This window comes from Ornithorhynchus anatinus, chromosome 10 (assembly GCF_004115215.2).
Source record: "Ornithorhynchus anatinus isolate Pmale09 chromosome 10, mOrnAna1.pri.v4, whole genome shotgun sequence".
NCBI classification, from domain to species: Eukaryota; Metazoa; Chordata; class Mammalia; order Monotremata; family Ornithorhynchidae; genus Ornithorhynchus; species Ornithorhynchus anatinus.
This window is the reverse complement of record NC_041737.1, coordinates 50,248,998-50,266,131: the sequence shown is the minus strand read 5'-3', so window position 1 is coordinate 50,266,131 and position 17,134 is coordinate 50,248,998. Positions and strand designations below refer to the sequence as shown.

Here is a 17,134-nt window from a genome sequence, read left to right as displayed (position 1 = left end):
AGATTTGGCACGCGGCCCTCAGCGAGGCCCGTAATTATTACTGTTCACTCTGGGGGTCAGAGGTGTAGCTCTGGTCCCGCACGGGTTGAACGATCTCACTTTGTGTGGTGTCTGTCGAGAGCTACGTGCCGAGGACTGTATTAAGTGCCCGATAATTAGGTCAGACGGCGTCCCCGTCCCACACGGGCCTCCCAGACCGCGGTTCTAATTTAGTTCCACCCGGAGAGCCCTGCTGGACCCTCCGCGCGGACGCGGAGCCACGGAGGGGGTCGGTCTGACCCGGGTGGGGCCGTGGACCCCCCCCTCCCCGGGATACTCCCGATCGGAGCGATCCCCCCTTCCCGGACCCCTGGACCCGGGCGGGAACCAGCCTGCCTTCGGGGGATGGGGTCGGCCGCGGCTGGGAGGTGCCAAACTCCGTCGATCGGTCGGTGGCGTGTACTGGGCGCCTACTGTGGGCCGGGGACGGCGCTCGGCACGTTGTGGGCGCTTAACGAGTCCCGTCCTCATCACCGTACCGAGCCCCTGGGAGAATACGGCGCCACGGGAGCGGCAGACGCGATCCCTGCCCGTAATGAGTTCACACCTTGGATGGGGGAGACGGCCGGTAATATAAATCGTTAATTTCAAGATACGTAGAGAAGTGCGGCGGGGTTGGGGGTGGGACGAGCGGCAAAGGTCGCGGAATCCAGCGCGGGCGACGTAGAAGGGAGAGCGCGAGGGGAACGAGAGGACTTAATCGGAGGAGGCGCGACCTTAGGGCCGAACTCCGTGGTCCCCGACTAATTCTCAACCCCGCGCGGATTGTCCTGGGGACGGTAGCCGCGGGGTCCTTGACCGGATCTCTAGATCTTTCCCAGTGGGTAATCGCGGCGGGGGCCGGCGCCGGGCTTGCAGACCGAGAAGCCAGGCCGGGGAGGGGCGTGACACCCTAAATCTCAGCCGGCGGGTCAGTGGGAGGGCTCGGCTCTCCGGTCCTGACTACCGGCTTCTCTCTCGCCCGCCCCACTAAGGCAGGCGCTTAATTTCCTAGGGCGTCTAGACCGTAGCCTTAGGTGGCCCGGGGGCGGCGAGAATGAATTCAGGGTTGCACTGGGCTTCCTCCCGCAAACTCACGCCGGGTGGAGGATGGGGAGGAGGGAGAGGAGTGGTCTTCGCTGGCTGGGCGCACCCGGGGTATGGAGCACCACAGCATCTTCAACATGGAGGGGTGGCTGCCGTCTTGGCAACCCCGTGACTCGCCCAGAGCAAGGGGAGGGAAGAAGGGGGCCGCGGGGAGCTGCCCGGCTGGGGTCCCGTGAAGCAGAGAAGCAGCGTGGCTCGGCGGCGAGAGCCCGGGCTTGGGAGTCGGAAGGACCTGGGTTCTGATCCCGGCTCCGTCGCCGGTCGGCCGGGTGGCTTTGCGCGAGTCACTCCACCTCTCCGGTCCTCAGTTAACTCACCTGTAAAATGGGGATGGAGACCGGGAGCCCCACGTGGGACACCCTGATTACCTTGGATCTCCCCCAGCGCTTAGAAGGGTGCTCGGCACGTAGTAAGCGCTTAACGAATGCCAACGCTATCATCATCGTCCCGTGGGCGTTTCGGGTAGCCTGCCGGCCCCGGCCGGCCGCTGCCTCCGGCCGCTTCGTCGTCGCCGGTGTCCATTGAGCACGTACGATGTGCGGAGCGGTGTGCCAACTCCTCGGGGGAGAGACCGCAACAGAGGTGGCCGCGTCCCCGGCCCACGACAGGCTCAACGATGATGTCGGTATTGGTCAGGCGCCTGCCGTGGGCCGAGCACCGTTCTAAGCGCCGGGGTGGACACGGGAGAATCAGGTCGTCCCACGTGGGGCTCCCGGTCTTAATCCTCATTTCACAGATGAGGTAACCGAGGCACCGAGGAGTTAGGTGACTTGCCCAAAGTCACACAGCTGACAGTCGAGAGGGGCGGGCAGGGCTGAATAAAAAGGTGGTTTTACGAGCGCACCTGATGCCGTCCGGAGCTTCCCAGTGATTCCGGAACACGGCGCTTAAATGGGGAGGGAAAGGTTACGGTTTTCCGTCGGACGGAAGTGACCGATCCAAGCACAGTACAGATGGCCCGGTAGGGTCAATAAACCTAGCACAGGGTGTCCAGATGACTCTTTAAAACCAGATCTGCGTCGAACCCCGACGTGACAGGGCTGCCTGCATCCGGTCCGCCGCGCTTCGTTCGGCGTCCGTTGTTATCTCTGTCCTCCCGTAGCGCACGGGACCGCGCGTCTTCCCGACGGCGACGTCCCCTTCTGCTTCTCCGGGCAGAAAGCCAGGAAATTCTCAGCCTCCCTCCCCAGCGTCCCTTATCTCCCCCTCACCCCGGGGCCGGCGGCAGGTGGGGAGGAGAGAAGCCCGCCGGCCTCTGGTCTCCCAACAAATACCGACGTTATTTTTACTTCGAGTGAGTCACTTCACTTGTCGGGGCCTCGTTCATTCATCCAGTAGTATTTATTGAGCGCTTACTATGTGCAGAGCACCGTACTAAGCGCTTGGAATGTAGAGGAGCAGCGCGGCTCGGCGGAAAGAGCCCGGGCTTGGGAGTCGGAGGTCGGGGGGTTCGAACCCCGGCTCTGCCGCTTGTCAGCCGGGTGACTGTGGGCGAGTCACTTCGCTTCTCGGTGCCTCAGTGACCTCATCTGGAAAATGGGGATTAAGACCGCGAGCCTCACGTGGGACCACCTGACGACCCCGTATCCACCCCGGCGCTTAGAACGGTGCTCCGCGCGTAGTAAGCGCTTAACAAATACCGACATTATTACAAATGGGTAACAGAGACGGTCCCTGCCCTTTGACGGGCTGACGGTCTAATCGGCCTCAGTGACCTCATCCGTCAGGTAATAACGGGGGTATCTGTTGAGCGCTTACTACGTGCAGAGCACCGTTCCAAGCGCCCGGGGAGATACGGGGTCATCAGGTGGTCCCACGGGAGGCTCACAGTTAATCCCCATTTTACAGATGAGGGAACTGAGGCCCAGAGAAGTGAAGTGGCTCGCCCACAGCCGCCCGGCTGACAAGGGGCAGATGGGGATGAAGACTGGGAGACGTGGGACAACCTGATGACCCCGCATCCCCCCCAGCGCTTAGAACGGTGCCCTGCACATAGGAAATGAAGCGGCGTGACTCAGCGGAAGGAGCCCGGGCTTGGGAGTCGGAGGACGTGGGTTCGAATCCCGACCCCGCCCCTGGTCAGCCGTGTGACTGTGGGCGAGTCACTTCACTTCTCTGGGCCTCGGTGACCTCATCTGTAGAATGGGGATGAAGACCGGGAGCCTCGCGTGACACGACCCGATGACCCTGCAAATCTCCCCCAGCGCTTAGAACAGTGCTGGGCATACAGTAAGCGCTTGACAGATACCAACATTATCATGATTATTTTTATAACGATTCTTCGCCGCCCCGCGGCGGGCAGGGCTGCAGCGCCCCCGGGCTGCCGGTAGAGGGCGCGGCGGGCGCAGCCCCCGGCGGGGGCGCATGCGCGGCGCGGTGGGGCCCGATGGGGCGGGAGGGTCGGGGGCGCCGGGCCCCGCCCCGGCCAGCCGGGTCCATCCGCCGCCATCCTCCGTCCGTCCGTCTCCCCCCCGGCCATCCTCCGCCCTCCGTCCACCGCAGGCGGGGGAGGGGCCGGGTGGCCGCCGTTGACCCGCCCCCCCCGGCCGCCACGCGCTCCCCGAAAGCGGGCGGCGGGCCCTCCGCCCGGCTTCCGGACATGGACCCGGCCCGGCCCCCGGCCCCGGCCCCCAGGCGGAGGCTCCTTCCCTCCTGGATGACCTCCGGGCCCCCCGAAGGCAAGGCCGAAGAGGACGCCGCCGTCGTCGCCGCCCCGGCGGAGGAGAGGTGAGTTGGCTGGGAGTTGAGGTCACAGCATCCTCTCCCTAGCGCTTAGTGCAGGGCTGTGCACACGGTAAGCGCACAGTAGAGACCGTTGCGTGACTGTGACCCGCTTACCGAATGCCAAGCCCTGGGGTAGGTACAACAGCATCAGGCCTGGCCCGCACGGGGCCCACCCCCTCCGAGAAGGAGGGAAAGCACACACCGAACCCCCATTTTACAGATGAGGAAACTGAGGCACGGAGCCCGCCCCCCCCCGCGATGTCACGCAGCGGGCAAGTGGCAGGATCAGAGTTAGGACCCGGGTCCTCCGAGCCCCAGACCTGGGCTCTTGCCTTCAGGCTTCCTTTTTTATTTATAGTATTTGTTAGCTCTTACTCAGTAGAGAAGCAGCGTAGCTCAGTGGAAAGAGCCCGGGCTTGGGAGTCAGAGGTCGTGGGTTCGAATCCCGGCTCCGCCACTTGTCGGCTGTGTGACTTCGGGCGAGTCACTCCGCCGGGCCTCGGTTCCCTCACCTGTAAAATGGGGGTTAACCGCGAGCCTCACGTGGGACGGCCTGATGACCCCGTATCTCCCCCGGCGCTTGGAACGGTGCCCTGCACGCAGTAAGCGCTTAACGGATACCGACGTTATCATCACCGGGGTAAATACGAGCCAATAAGGCCGAACCCAGTCCACGTCCCCCATGGGGCTCCCGGTCTAAATCCTCATTCTGCGGATGAGGAAACAGAGGCGTAGAGAACCGAAGTCACCCGTCCGAGGCCACGCAGCCGTGAAGTGGTGGAGCTGGGATTAGGACCCGGGTCCTTCCGACTCCCAGGGCCGTGCTCTTTCCACTAGGGCCTACCGCTTCTCGGGCCCCGGTGTCGAAAGCGAAGCCGCCTAGGCCCGCCCGAGGGTCTGCCCTCCCTGGGGAGCGGGGCCGAGTGAAACCCCTTTCCTCCCGCGCCCGGCCCGCGGCGGGCCCTTCCTCACCCTGTGGCCCCCCCTCTGCCCGCAGCCTCGGCGAGGCCCGGACCGTGTACTGCATGAACGAGGCCGAGCTGGTGGAAGCGGCTCTGGAGATCCTGACGGAGGTGAGGACGGCGAGTGGGAAAGGGGTGGTGGGTGGTGGGAACCGATCAGTCGCCGGTATTTATCAATAACGATAACGCTGGTATTCGTTAAGCGCTTACTAGGTGCAGAGCACTGTTCCGAGCACTGGGGGAGATACAGGGTCATCAGGTCGTCCCTCGTGAGGCTCACAGTTAATCCCCATTTTACAGAGGAGGGAACCGAGGCACGGAAAAGCGAAGCGGCCCGCCCACCGTCACACAGCCGTCAAGTGGCGGAGTCGGGATTTGAACCCGTGACCTCTGACTCCCGCGCTCTTTCCACTGAGCCACCTTGGAGACTCGCTATGTGCAGAACGCTATGTGCAGAACCTCTCGGGGAGTACGATACGACAGAATTAGGGGACGTGTTCTCTGCCCTTAATTAATTTACAGTCTACAGGGGAGTCGGGTCGGGCCTGTTACCGCCCGGGCCTCCGGGAAACACCCGTGGACCAGGCCCACAGTCAGCAGAGACCCCGGGCAGGTCTGGGCTCCCCCTTGGCAACAGCCGGTCTCTTCCATCTCAACTGGGTTGGTCCTAATCAAAATGAAGCGCGTACTATGTGCTAAGGACTAGAGTGGATCCAAGGCGATCAGGTCAGACCCAGTTCCCGTCCCACCTGGGGCTCACAGGCTAAGTAGGAGGGAGAACGGGTATCGAATCCCCATCTTACGGTCGAAACGGAGGCGCGGAGAAGTTAAGCGACCGGCCCCAGGTCACGCGGCAAGCCAGCGGCGGTGCTGGGTCCAGAACCCGGGCCTCCCGATTCCCAGAACGGGGGTTTAGTGGTAGAGGGGACGAATTGGTAAACCGCGGGCCGGGCCCGGCTCCTCGTCGGGCGGCGCCGGGCCCGAGGGGTGTGGGCCGGTGGGGGGTCCGGAGGGAGAAGCGAGAGCGGGATGGGAGCGGCCCTCCCGGCTCCCCCCGCGGCGCTTTCCGTCCCTTTGGGAGATACGCCTTGTCCCTGTCGATTTCCGCGCTTTAAACCCGTGTTTATTCCCTGCTCCGCCTTTCCGTCCTCTTCTTTCTTCTCTCCGTAAGCCATCTCGCGTCCGCCTCCCCCTGTAGACTGTGTGCTCCTTGCGGGCGGGGATCACGTCTCACCTCTCCCGAACTCTCCCTAGCACCACGTACGGTGCTTTGCGCACGACGCTCAATCAAGGCGACTGAAGGAACGAATGAACGTAATGGATCCCGCTCCTCTCCCGGCAGTTGCTGTAGCTCAGCTCGTACTGTTGGCCGAGTGCCGTATCGAAGGCCGGGCCCAAAATACACCGGTGGGAATCGGACCCCGAGGGACCCAGAATCTAAGAATCAGACCGGGGGGGGGGGGGGGGGGGGGTTGGCGACGGGCAGACGAGGAAACGTGGCACAGTAAAAAAAAAAACCCCTAAAACAGCATAAAAGAAAAGGAAAACGATAAAGTCGACAAGAGGATTAGGGTACCGTGGCTAGAGGAGCAGAGTTTCGGGTTTGCCAGGGCTCAGAGTGCCAGCGTTCACGTCGGCCGCGGCCCCGACCTTTTCAGTGCGGCGGAGGCCGTCCGCTGCCTCCGTTTAAGGCCTCCCTCGTCCCGCTGACCTCCCCATCCTTCCCTTTCCTAGTCTCGCCCGCTCCCCGGTGAGGAACGAAAGGGCGGGGCTCGTGCCCATCTCACAGGTGGGGCAGCCGATGAAGGAGCCGAAGAGATGGGTCGGGATGACCCCCACGGCCCCGGCAGGCCACCCACGCCACCCTTTGAGGACGAGGGCCCGGGGCCGAGCGGAGGTCTCGTCGCCACTTTGGAACGTCCCCGAGGCTAGTTAGGAGGCGGGTCATCTTCCCGTGCAACCAGGACTGGGTTTTCTAGAGCCGTGCAGTGCCATCGTGACCGCGTATTCTCCCACCCTGCAGAGCCAGGAGCGGGAAAGGCCCCCGGAGCCGCCGTCCCCGGCTGGAAGCGAAAGCCCCCGGCTCCCGTCCGCCCAGCCGGAGTCTCCGTGGAGCCCCGAGGGCAGCGGCGACGCCAGCCCCGACACGGACCTCGCCCCCCGGGGCCCGGTGGGCTCCCAAGAGGAGGAGGAGGAGGAGAAGGAAGAGGACGAAGAGGACGACATGAAATACGTCAGGGAGATATTTTTCAGCTGACGCAAGGGGACGTGATGCCAAGGCCTCGCTCTCCGGAGAGGCCCAAAACCTGGGCTTCTGGGTAGACCCTGTTGGTTAAGGATGGGAGTGGCCGACACCCCCATCCGACGTCCTGGGGGTGAGCCGGGCTACCCGAAGATCCATTCCCTCTTCCGCCGACAGTGCCTCAGCCGAGGCCAGACCGAGACCAGGGCGGGAATCGGGAGGGGAGGGGGTGACCCGGGACGGGAAACGGGTTCCCTTGGGCCGGGGCAGGGACCCTCGAGGCAGGCGAAAGCAGGCCGAGGAGGAAAAGTGTGTTTGCGGAGGGTCAGGGCCCGGCTGGGCCGCAGGAGTGGGGCACTAGCAGCTTAGGAAGGGAGAGGGAAGGACCGGAATGTCAGCTCCGGCCACGTGCTGATGGGGGGGAGGTCACGTATGCGCCCTGCTGTCGGTCCCTCCTCTCCCAGGAATGGATTTGTCATCTTTTCTCCTCAGCTCCTTCCCGGGAGCAGCGTGAGTGTGGGGTACCAACCCCCGCCCCCCCCCCCCATCGGGACCCCCGCGGGTGGAAGGGTTTGCTGGGCGGAGCCCCCGGGAGGCGGACGCCGAGGTGCGGGTGGATACAGGTCGCCCCAGCCGGGGAGGCTTTGACGCGAGGGCCCCTTCCTCCCCGCCGCGCCGCCAAGCAGGAAAGGAATCGGCCGGCACCGCGGAGGACGGCCTAGGCCACGGTTTATTGCCTCCCGAGCGCCGAGCGGGCCGTCCCCCGAGCGGAGGGCGGCCAAGTCCGCGTGGGCCGCGGATGGGTCCAAGTCGGTTCTCTCGGGCCGGGCGTCCCTCCGGAAGCGGGGAGCGGTTTGGATTCGGAAAGTGCGGTGCGCGTCTTTAATACATAACGGAAGGCAGGCGTGTCGGGCCGCGTGCCGTCTGTCGGTTCGGCGTCCTGCCGCGGAGGCCGAGCGAGCGGTCGGTGATGTCGAGACAAGGAACCGGGCCCGGGGGCCTCCTCCGGGCGCCTCGGGCCACCGGCTTCCGTCCCTTAAGGACGCGGACCCGCCCCCCCCCCCCCCCCGCGCCGTCCGAGGGAGGAATCGGCTGAGGTCGGGGACGGGGCGCTCTGAAGACAAACTGGCCGAGCCTCACCCCGGGTCGCCGAAGCGGGGCCGTCGTGGCCTCGCCCACCTCTTCGGCGGCACGGAGAAGCCGCCGGGGCGGGAGAGCACGAGCCCTAACCTCTGAGCGCCGTGGCGGGGGGACACGCCGGCTGGGTGGAGGGAGGGACCGAGGCGGGCGGGGAGGGGGGCGTCGCTGGGCCCCCGGGCCAGCCTAGCCCTCGGTCTCCACCCCCCGGAGCTCGGGGGGCTCCCCCTCGGCCCCCAGAGGGTGCTCCCCGGCGGCGACGATGAGGAGCAGGAGCAGGGCCTCGGCGCCGACCAGCGCCACGAAGGCCCCGCCCAGCTCCGAGGGCCGGAGCCACTTCCAGACGAGGCCCAGGAAGATCCCCAGCCCGGAGGACAGGAGCGCGGCCGAGACCCTCAGCAGCCCCAGGCCCAGCCGCCACTGGCTCCGGTCCCGGAAGCGGCCGGCCAGGGCCAGCGTCAGGGGGCTGAAGAGGCACAGGACCAGGGCCCCGTAGGCTCCCAGCCTGGCCAGGCCCAAGCCCAGCTGGGGGAGGCCCGGCCGGGCCCCGTCGTGGAGCTGCCGACACCGCAGCCGGCCCTCCTCCTCGCTCCACAGGCAGAGGTTGTAGAAGCCCAGCTTGACGTGCGGGAGGTCCACCAGGTCGCCGGACTTCCAGAGGAGGGCGTAGAACAGCAAGGAGAGGACTGCCGTCGTGAGGACCCCGACGGTCGGGGTCAACCGCCGGGGGTCCCGAGCCCCGGGCTTCCCGGGCGCCATTTCCGCTTCTGCCGGGAGAGCGAGCCCCGCCCGGATCCCTGAGGGGAGACGGGCGTTCGTCGACGGCGGGACCGACCGCGACCCTCCGGTACGGCGCCGAGCGCCGGGTCACGTCCGACGCCGTCCCTCGGGCGGGGGGCGTTTCGCCCCCATTTTACAGTGGAGGAAACCGAGGCCCAGGGAAACGGTGACGTGCCCACGGTCACGCCTCGGTCTCCCGGTCCCGCGCCCTCTCCGCCGCACTCGTCCGCTTCTCACGTCCGCGGGGGCCACGGCCCGGAGACCCGTAAATCCTCCCGGGCCCGGACTCTGCCCCCTGACCCTCGCGCTCTTCCCCCGTGTGCTTCCCCCCTCCCTCCCGCCGACCTTTAACCCGACCTTACCCCGCTCAGGCCTCTACCCTCCGGAGAAGCGGCGAAGCGGGTAAGCGGCTGAGCCCTGGGACCCGCGGGCGGGGGCCTGGCAGTGCCCCGGGCCGCCTGCCGGTCGGCTGAGGGCGGGGCCCCGGGGTATCTCCCCCGCCCGGCGGCACCCCTCGGGCAGCTGCCGAGAAAAAGGAGATGCGCAGGCGGGGGGCGCTTAGTCATCGGGGGTTGTTTGCGCCTTTGAGCCGGGCACCCCGAAGGAGGAACTGAGTCGTCAGCTTCCGGCGTGGCGGGGGACGCCGTAGTCGGCCCCGACCTGGTGACGGGCTTGGGACCGGGCGACGTGGGAAAGGTTCACCGGCCTCCTCCCCCTACCCTGGGGGCCTCCCGAGCCTCGGCGTCCCCCGGAACCCCCCCCCCGCCGCTTCGGGATGACCCCCCAGTAAAGGACGGATAAATCGAGAGAAGCCGAGGTGAAGGGAACGGGGAGAGCCGCCGCGGCGGGATGGCCTGGGATAGAGCTACCCTTGGGCTCGGATGCAGCCTCGCTGGCCCTTTCCGAGTCCGGCGTTCTCGCCTGCCCTCGCGCAGCGGGATGGACAGCTGGGGTTGAGAAGCGTGGCAGGGGTTGTCTCCCCTTACCGTGTCGTACTTTCCGAGCGCTCGGTACGGTGCTCTGCACCCAGCGAGCGCTCCGTAAATAGGATCGAATGAACTCTGCCGCATTATACCCTCCCAAGCACCCGGCGCTCCGCCCAGAGCATACGCTCAGTAAATACCACTGTTGGATTTAAGCGCGTATCGTGTGTCGAGCCCTGGGCTAGGTACAGGATTATCGCATCGGACGCGGTCCCCGTCCCACGAGGGGCCGTCTGCAGGTGAGCAGGACGGCCATTGAATTCTCCCATTTTTCGGAGGAGGCTAAGGCCCAGGGAGAGAAAGCGACTTGCCCGAGGCCACACGGCAGACCAGCCGGAGGCCGGGGATGAGAACCCACGCTCCTGAAATCCATTCCTGTGCTCTTTCCCCTAGACCACGGGCCAGCTTAATGGCTGCGCCCGGGCTCGCTCATTCGGTCGGATTTATCGAGCGCTTACCGCGTGCAGCGTACTGTACTGAGCGACTGGGGGAGTCCAGTGCGACGGTAAACACATGTTCCCTGCTCGCGGGGAGCTTACAGTCTAGGTGGGGTTGTCCTGTGGAAGTCCCCGCCTCGAGTCGGCTGAGATTTCCTCACATTAAACCCCTCAAGCCCACCGGGCCACCAGAAGCTGCCCTCCTTTGGGTAAGACCACCACTTACCTGGGCAGAGCAGGTGAATGACAGCAGTGTGGGCCCTCGGGTAGGTGGGAGCCACGGGGAGGGCCCGGTCTCCCCGGGGGGATTGGCATTACTGGCGCCGAGCAAGGCCCCGGTACCCCCCGGGGGGGGGGGGGGCGAACTGGCAGGACCGGGCAACTCGAGGGGCCAGAGAGCACTGTCCGGGCCGCCTGACCCGCTCTTCCTAGATCCCTCCCGGCTGTTGGGAACCCCCCGGGGCCCTGAGCCAAAAGGGGCCCACCTACCCGAGAATGGGGTCACCTTCCAGTCCCGGGAGAGCTGCACCTCCACGGGACGAGGAGCGCTGGACACGGTGTTCCGCACACGGCGAGGGCTCAACGGATCCTAGGGATCGGTTGGTGGACGAATCGAGGAGTCACCCACCTGGTGCCCTCTGGCCGTAGGGCCTCTCCTCCGCTGGCTTCTCCTCTTCCAGACTCCCTCTCGGGCGATCTCGGGGGGGGTTTCTTTTAGGCTGAAAAGCAAGGCAGGAGGGTGAGCGAGAGGGTGGGGGGGGGGGGGCAGGTGCAGAGGGGCAGCCCCGTCACCCCCCTTCCCCAGTCTCCCTCTCCGGCCTTCGGGACTCTAGGGGATTTAGGGTCTGGGAGGAATGCGAGGGTGGGGTGGCTGGCCAGGACTCGCTTTTTTCCCCCCCAATCCCTCGGGCGCCCCTCGCCGTCCCCGGTTTAAATTTGGGCAGAGGGAGCCAGAGTGGCAAAGTCAAGGAGGCAGGGCCGGCCCTCGAGCCCGGCCTGGAACCGTGGGCCCTTAGCCTGGATCAGGACCCAGAATCCCAGGTCGGGAAAGACCCCCGCCAGAGGCCCCCCAACCCCCAGACCACCCTACCTCGCTTGTGCTCGTGATGGCTTCCCTTGCCGCTCCGGGCACGGATCCCACGGGTCCGGAAGGGCACCGCGCTGGGCAGAAGCACGGGGTCTCTGCGACTGAGGGGGCAAGGGAAAGCATCGGGGGACCGGAAGGGCACCGAGATGCCAACTCGGACGCCCACCGAGGGGTGTCGGGGTGGGCGACGGTCAGAGTTGTCGCTTTTGTGCCTTTTCAGTTCTGAAATTAAGGGGGGGGGGGGGGGGGCGGGCGTGTGTTTTCCGTGCGTAGATTCTTCTAGCACTTGAGCCGTTCATCCTGCGGCCTCCTGACCGAGCTCAGGCCTCTCTGAGCCTGCTGAAATTCTGGAAGGTGGAAGTGGTGAGCGGGGTGGGTGAGGTGGGGCACGGGACCCACGCTGCCTCGGGTGGTCGAGGGCGCCGGCGGAGGCGGCATTTCCACCCTGGCCAGGCCGGCGGGCCCGGGTGCACCCGACGGAGTTTGGGAAATGAAACGATCCGATATTACCCGGAGGCTTCGGCGCCGACTCCCCCAGGAGCGGCCTGCCCGGCCAGGATCCTGCTCCGGAGGTCAGTAGAGGTGGAGGATGGGGGGCGGGAGGGGGGTGGGGGGGGGAGTAAAGAGCCTTGGAGGAAACAGATGCGGGATTCCCCCTCCTCAAAAGCCCCCTGACAACGGCCGGGTCAGAGACGATCGCCGTCCCGGGGCCTGAGCAGGCAGATCCAAGCACCCGGGCCCGAGAACCGGGGCTCGGAGACCCGGGCCTCTCAAAGCCAAGTCGACCGGCAGCAGGTCTTCCAAATGGACGACCCCGCTCCCCGGAGTCTCTCTGCCCGGCCTCTTCCTTCACTCTCGATTCCCTCTCGCTTCTCCCTGCGTGGGTCCGGTCCGCTCCTCCCACCAAATTTTACCGAGGGAAGGGTCTGTGACACCAGGAATGGAGATGAGCGGTTTTCGGCTCCTTGCTCCCTTCCACCTCCGGCCCTCTGCCTGGGGCTCCAAGAGAGCCACTGGCAATCTGGACTTTGGGCTGCTAGACTGCCTGCTACACGTTAATAAAAATGATCGTAATAACTGTGGTGTTTGTTTAGCGTGCCAAGAACCCTGCTAAGCGTGAGATGGACGCAGTGCGGCGAGATCGAAACCAAGCCCTGTCCCAAACAGGGCCTCCTGTCTGAGGGAGAGAGAACAGGTATTAAATCCCCATTTTACAGATGAGGAAGTTGAGGCCCAGAGCAGGTATGAGATTGATCCGGCGTCATGCAGCAGGTGAGGGATGGTCCCGCGATCAGAAACCAAGTCTCCCGATTTCAGGTTTGTGTTTGTGCGTGTGTATGGGGGTTTGGGGCTTTTTTTAAAAATTGTAATAGTTAAGTGCCGGCCATGTGCCGGGCGTTCTGTTAAGCAGTGAGGTAGGGACAAGAGAATTGGATTGGACAAGGTCCCCGCCCCACACAGGACTCACAGTCTTAATCCCCATTTTACAGATGGGGGAAGTGAGGCACGGAGACATGAAGTGATTTGCCCAAGGTCATGCAGCAGACAAGTGGTTAGAACCCAGTGCTAAGCGCTTAGTATAGTGCTCTGCACGCGGTGAGCGCTCAATAAATATGATCGAAGGAACGAACTCAGGTCCGTCGGCTGGCTCCGCCGCTTCCACGCCACTGCGCGTGCCGGAAATTGGAAAGAATGGGTGACTCGCGCCAGACAAGAATCGAAACGTGGGGGCTTTATTTCTGCTCCTCTGCGAGCAGAGATTTGTTGCAATCGGGGCTGCATTTCTGCCGCTCTCTGAGCGGCACCTCTTAGGCCTGGGAGCGGTGTGAGACGGAGGGGCTTCCAACTCTCCCCTCTCCTGGCCAGGGCCCCCAAGCAATGGCCAGGGGAGGGGTGGGTCCCCCCCTCTTCGGGGGGCAGCTCTCACCCCCATTTCTTCCAGCCGACCTGCCCCTCTCAGGGGCAAGTTCCCCGCAGGCATCCCTTTGATCCCAGCTCTCCCCTCCACCTCTCCTGCTTCCGCCTCCAGTCAGTCAGTCGTATTTATTGAGCGCTTACCGTGTGCAGAGCACTGTACTGAGCACTTGGGAGAGTATAATAATAGACGCATTCCCTGCCTCCAACGAGCTTACGTTCTCCTTCCTATGGAAGCAGCATGACCTAGTGGATAGAGCAAGGACCCGGGAGTCAGAAAGACCTGGGTTCTGTTCCCGGCTCTGTCACTTGTCTGCTGGGTGCCCTTGGGCAAGTCACTTCACTTCTCCGTGCCTCAGTTGCTTGGTCTGTAAAGTGGGGATTAAGACTGTGAGCCCGATGTGGGGCAAGAACGGTGTCCAAATCAATTACCTGGCATCTATCCCAGCGCTTAATGCAGTGCTTGGCAAATAAGTGCTTAACAAATACCACTATTATTATTGCAAGAAAATAACAGTCACTTAAGAGAAACCAAGCCCATTCGTTCATTGTATTTATTGAGCACTTACTGCATGTAAAGCACTGTACTGAGCACTTGGGAAAGCACAACACAACAATAAACAGTGACATTCTCCGCCAATGAGCTTAGACTTTAAATGGGGGGAGTCCGCAATACAAATAAATAAAATTACAGATGATAATGTTGGTATTTGTTAAGCACTTACTATGTGCAGAGCACTGTTCTAAGCACTGGGGTAGATACAGGGTAATCGGGTTGTCCCACGTGAGGCTCACAGGCCCCATTTTACAGATGAGGTAACTGAGGCCCAGAGAAGTTACGTGACTTGCCCACAGTCCCACAGCTGACAAGTAGCAGAGCCCGGGGGACAGGTGCCGTGGGGGCGGGGAGAGGGAAGAGCAAAGGGAGCGAGTCAGGGCGACGCTTTTTTATGGTAACTGTTGAGCGCTTACTATGCGCCAAGCACCGTTCTAAGCATGGGGTCGTCAGGTTGGCCTAATCCTTGTCCCGCATGGGGCTCGCAGCCTTAATTCTCATTTTACAGATGAGGGGAGTGAAATGACTTGCTCAGGGTCCCGCAGCAGACAGGTGGCGGACCGGGGATTAGAACACAGGTCCTTCTGACTCCCAGGCCCGTGTTCTATCCACTAGGCCCTGCTGCTCCGAACACAGACTTAATTTTCTTTCCCATACTCGGGGCAAGCGGTGGAATTCCCTTGCAGCGGTGAGCGATCATTCCTAGCTGGGGACGACATCTGGTCCGTTGGGAATCTCGCCTTCTTGAGTCTCTTCCTACGCTCACCTGGCAGGGAGCTGCCGGGCCACCTCCCCACCCGGCCGGCTTCCCCCACCTCCCCCGGCTCATTATTTCCCACCACGGTTTCAGCTGATGTGAGGACTGCAGCAGCTATTAGAAAATGTCACCCGATAAGCACTGGGGAGGAAACCCAGATGACCTTTGCCTCTCGGTCAGCCCCGAGAAGAGTTTAAAGTCCAAAGGTCAGTGCTTAGTTAGTATTTTGAAGAGAGATGGACTCACACACTCATCCCCTGCACACTCCCGGAGAGAGAGACACACGTACCCAGACAGACACACAGGTCCACACCCAGAGAGCGATCCTGAAAGAGCCGGGGATACAGACGTGCCCCAGGAGTAAGAAAGGACCACCCCAAACCCAGAAATGGGGGAGGTGCAGAGGAAAGCGGCGTGGCTTAGTGGTTAGAGCCTGGGATCCTCTGGCTTCTAATCCTGCCTCCTCTATTTGGTATCTGTTAAGCGCTTACTGTGTGCAGAGCACTGTTCTGAGCACTGGGTAGACATAGGGGAATCAGGTTGTCCCACGAGGGACTTAATCCCCATTTTCCAGAGGAGGTCACTGAGGCCCAGAGAAGCAAAGTGACTTGCCCACAGTCACACGGCTGACAAGTGGCAGAGCCGGGATTCGAACCCATGACCTCCGCCTCCAAAGCCCGTGCTCTTTCCGCTGAGCCACACTGCTGTATGACCTCGGGCAAGTCACTTAGCTTCTCAGACCGTCAGTTTCCTCAACTGCAAAATGGAGACTCGATTCCCGTTCTCCCTCCTACTTAGACGGTCACCCGCTTGCGGGACAGGGACGGTGTCCGACCCGATTAGCTTGTATCTATCCCGACGCTCAGAGCGGTGCTCGACGCGTAGTAAAAGTGCTTAGGAAAGAAAGAAGGGTAGAGGCAGGAAGGGGTGAAGAGGGTGACGGGTCTAGGAGTGCCAGGAGCTGGATTTGGAGCTGGAGAGGAGGAGAGAGAGAAGCTCTTCCTTAGGAAGGTCGGGGGCCAGCCGAGCCAGTACTTACACAGGGGACGGCATTATCTGGACGCGACCGGGTGCTCTCTCACGGGCCCGGGGTGGTCGTCTTTCAGGGTCGACTTCCTGACTTTCCAACCCAGGGAGGGAGAGGCCAGGAGCCCGAGCTGCCGAGTCTCCTGAAAGTCCTGGACTGGAAGTTGACTTTTCCCCTCAGAGTAAATAACTCTCCGACCTCGGTGGCTCTCGTGATGTGTCTGATGTCATCTGCTAATTTCACTTTCGATTCTGGGCCAACAGCCGCTTCTCAGAAACAAGCTCTACCGTCTCCCGTTGGGGACCGGTCAGAGCGTGGCAAAATCTCTCTAATTATACCCCGACGACGTCGACAAATCAGTGGCTGCTGGAGATTTTGGATTTGCTGTTCCTAAAGCGAAAGGGGAGGGGCTCTTCCATGGTCCCCCTGGGGAGTTTCCACAGTACGCACGATGAATGGAGCGGCAGTCAGTCAATCGGTCGTATTTATTGAGCGCGTTCTCTGGGCGGAGAACCATACTAAGCGTTTGGGAGAGTACGATATGACAGGGAAGTAGACAGATTCCCTACCTGCTAATTTATAGTCCAGAGGACGAGCTTACAGACTAAGTCACCTAACTTCTCTGGGCCTCAGTGACCTCATCTGTAAAACGGGGATTAACTGTGAGCCGCACGTGGGACAACCCGATGACCCTGTATCTCCCCCAGCGCCTGGAACGGTGCTCTGCACGTAGTAAGCGCTGAACAAATACCAACATCATCATTGTCATTATTAGAGGATTGCCTCAGTGGGACTTTCTAATTATTGGTGGGGCTGAGCGCTTAGAACGGTGCTTGGCACATAGTAAGCGCTTACCAAATGCTATCATTATTATTATAATCACGGTGGTGTTTGCGAGGCGCTTACTACGTGCTGGACCCCGGGGGAGATAGAAGATAATCAGGTCAGACACAGTCCCTGACCCGCGTAGCGCTCACAGTCCATCGGGGAGGGAGAACAGGTTTCGAATCCCCATTTTCCAGATGAGGAAACTGAGGCCTAGAGGAGTGACGTGACTCGTCCGAGGTCACACGGCAGGCAAGGGACAGAGCAAGGGTTAGAACGCAGAGTGCTCTATCCCAAGGCCAAGCCGCTTCTCAAATGATTTACTAGACGGATACGTGTATGACCGATGGTATTTATTGAACCTCGCTCGGCACAGAGCGATGGATTTAAGGACCTGAGAGAGGACAAATGAGTCACTAGACGTGACCCCTGACCCCAAGGGGCTTACGATCACCCGAGGGAGTCGGACGCTAAAATAAATTACAGGTGGGAGAAGAACCGAGCGGAAGGATTTGTATGTAAGAACTGCAGGGATCCTAGAGGCCGGGGATTGTGAATTACCTATCCCACTGCACTCT

At 62.5% G+C, this 17,134-nt stretch overlaps 2 protein-coding genes across 6 annotated transcripts; one reads left to right on the top strand and one right to left on the bottom strand.

Annotated features, from left to right (window-relative positions):
• Window positions 1–3,539: 3,539 nt before the first annotated feature.
• Window positions 3,540–7,957, top strand: CYREN (cell cycle regulator of NHEJ). The gene is made up of 3 exons (XM_029072797.2): window positions 3,540–3,852; window positions 4,847–4,922; window positions 6,835–7,957. The coding sequence occupies exons 1-3, from the start codon at window positions 3,725–3,727 to the stop codon at window positions 7,066–7,068; spliced, it is 438 nt and encodes a 145-aa protein (XP_028928630.1). The 5' UTR covers window positions 3,540–3,724; the 3' UTR covers window positions 7,069–7,957.
• On the bottom strand, window positions 7,766–16,160 carry TMEM140 (transmembrane protein 140). 5 transcript variants are annotated; one of them, XM_029072793.2, is made up of 5 exons: window positions 15,744–16,160; window positions 11,481–11,578; window positions 10,880–11,109; window positions 9,333–9,492; window positions 7,766–8,987 (listed from the first exon to the last, which is right to left on the bottom strand). In XM_029072793.2, the coding sequence occupies exon 5, from the start codon at window positions 8,947–8,949 to the stop codon at window positions 8,377–8,379; it is 573 nt and encodes a 190-aa protein (XP_028928626.1). In that variant the 5' UTR covers window positions 8,950–8,987; window positions 9,333–9,492; window positions 10,880–11,109; window positions 11,481–11,578; window positions 15,744–16,160; the 3' UTR covers window positions 7,766–8,376. The 5 variants fall into 5 exon arrangements, 4 of the variants coding, with proteins under 4 accessions (XP_028928626.1, XP_028928628.1, XP_028928625.1 ...); XM_029072795.2 differs by having other exon boundaries at window positions 11,019–11,109; window positions 15,744–16,159; XM_029072792.2 differs by lacking the exon at window positions 9,333–9,492 and having other exon boundaries at window positions 15,744–16,151.
• Between the last annotated feature and the right edge of the window lie 974 nt (window positions 16,161–17,134).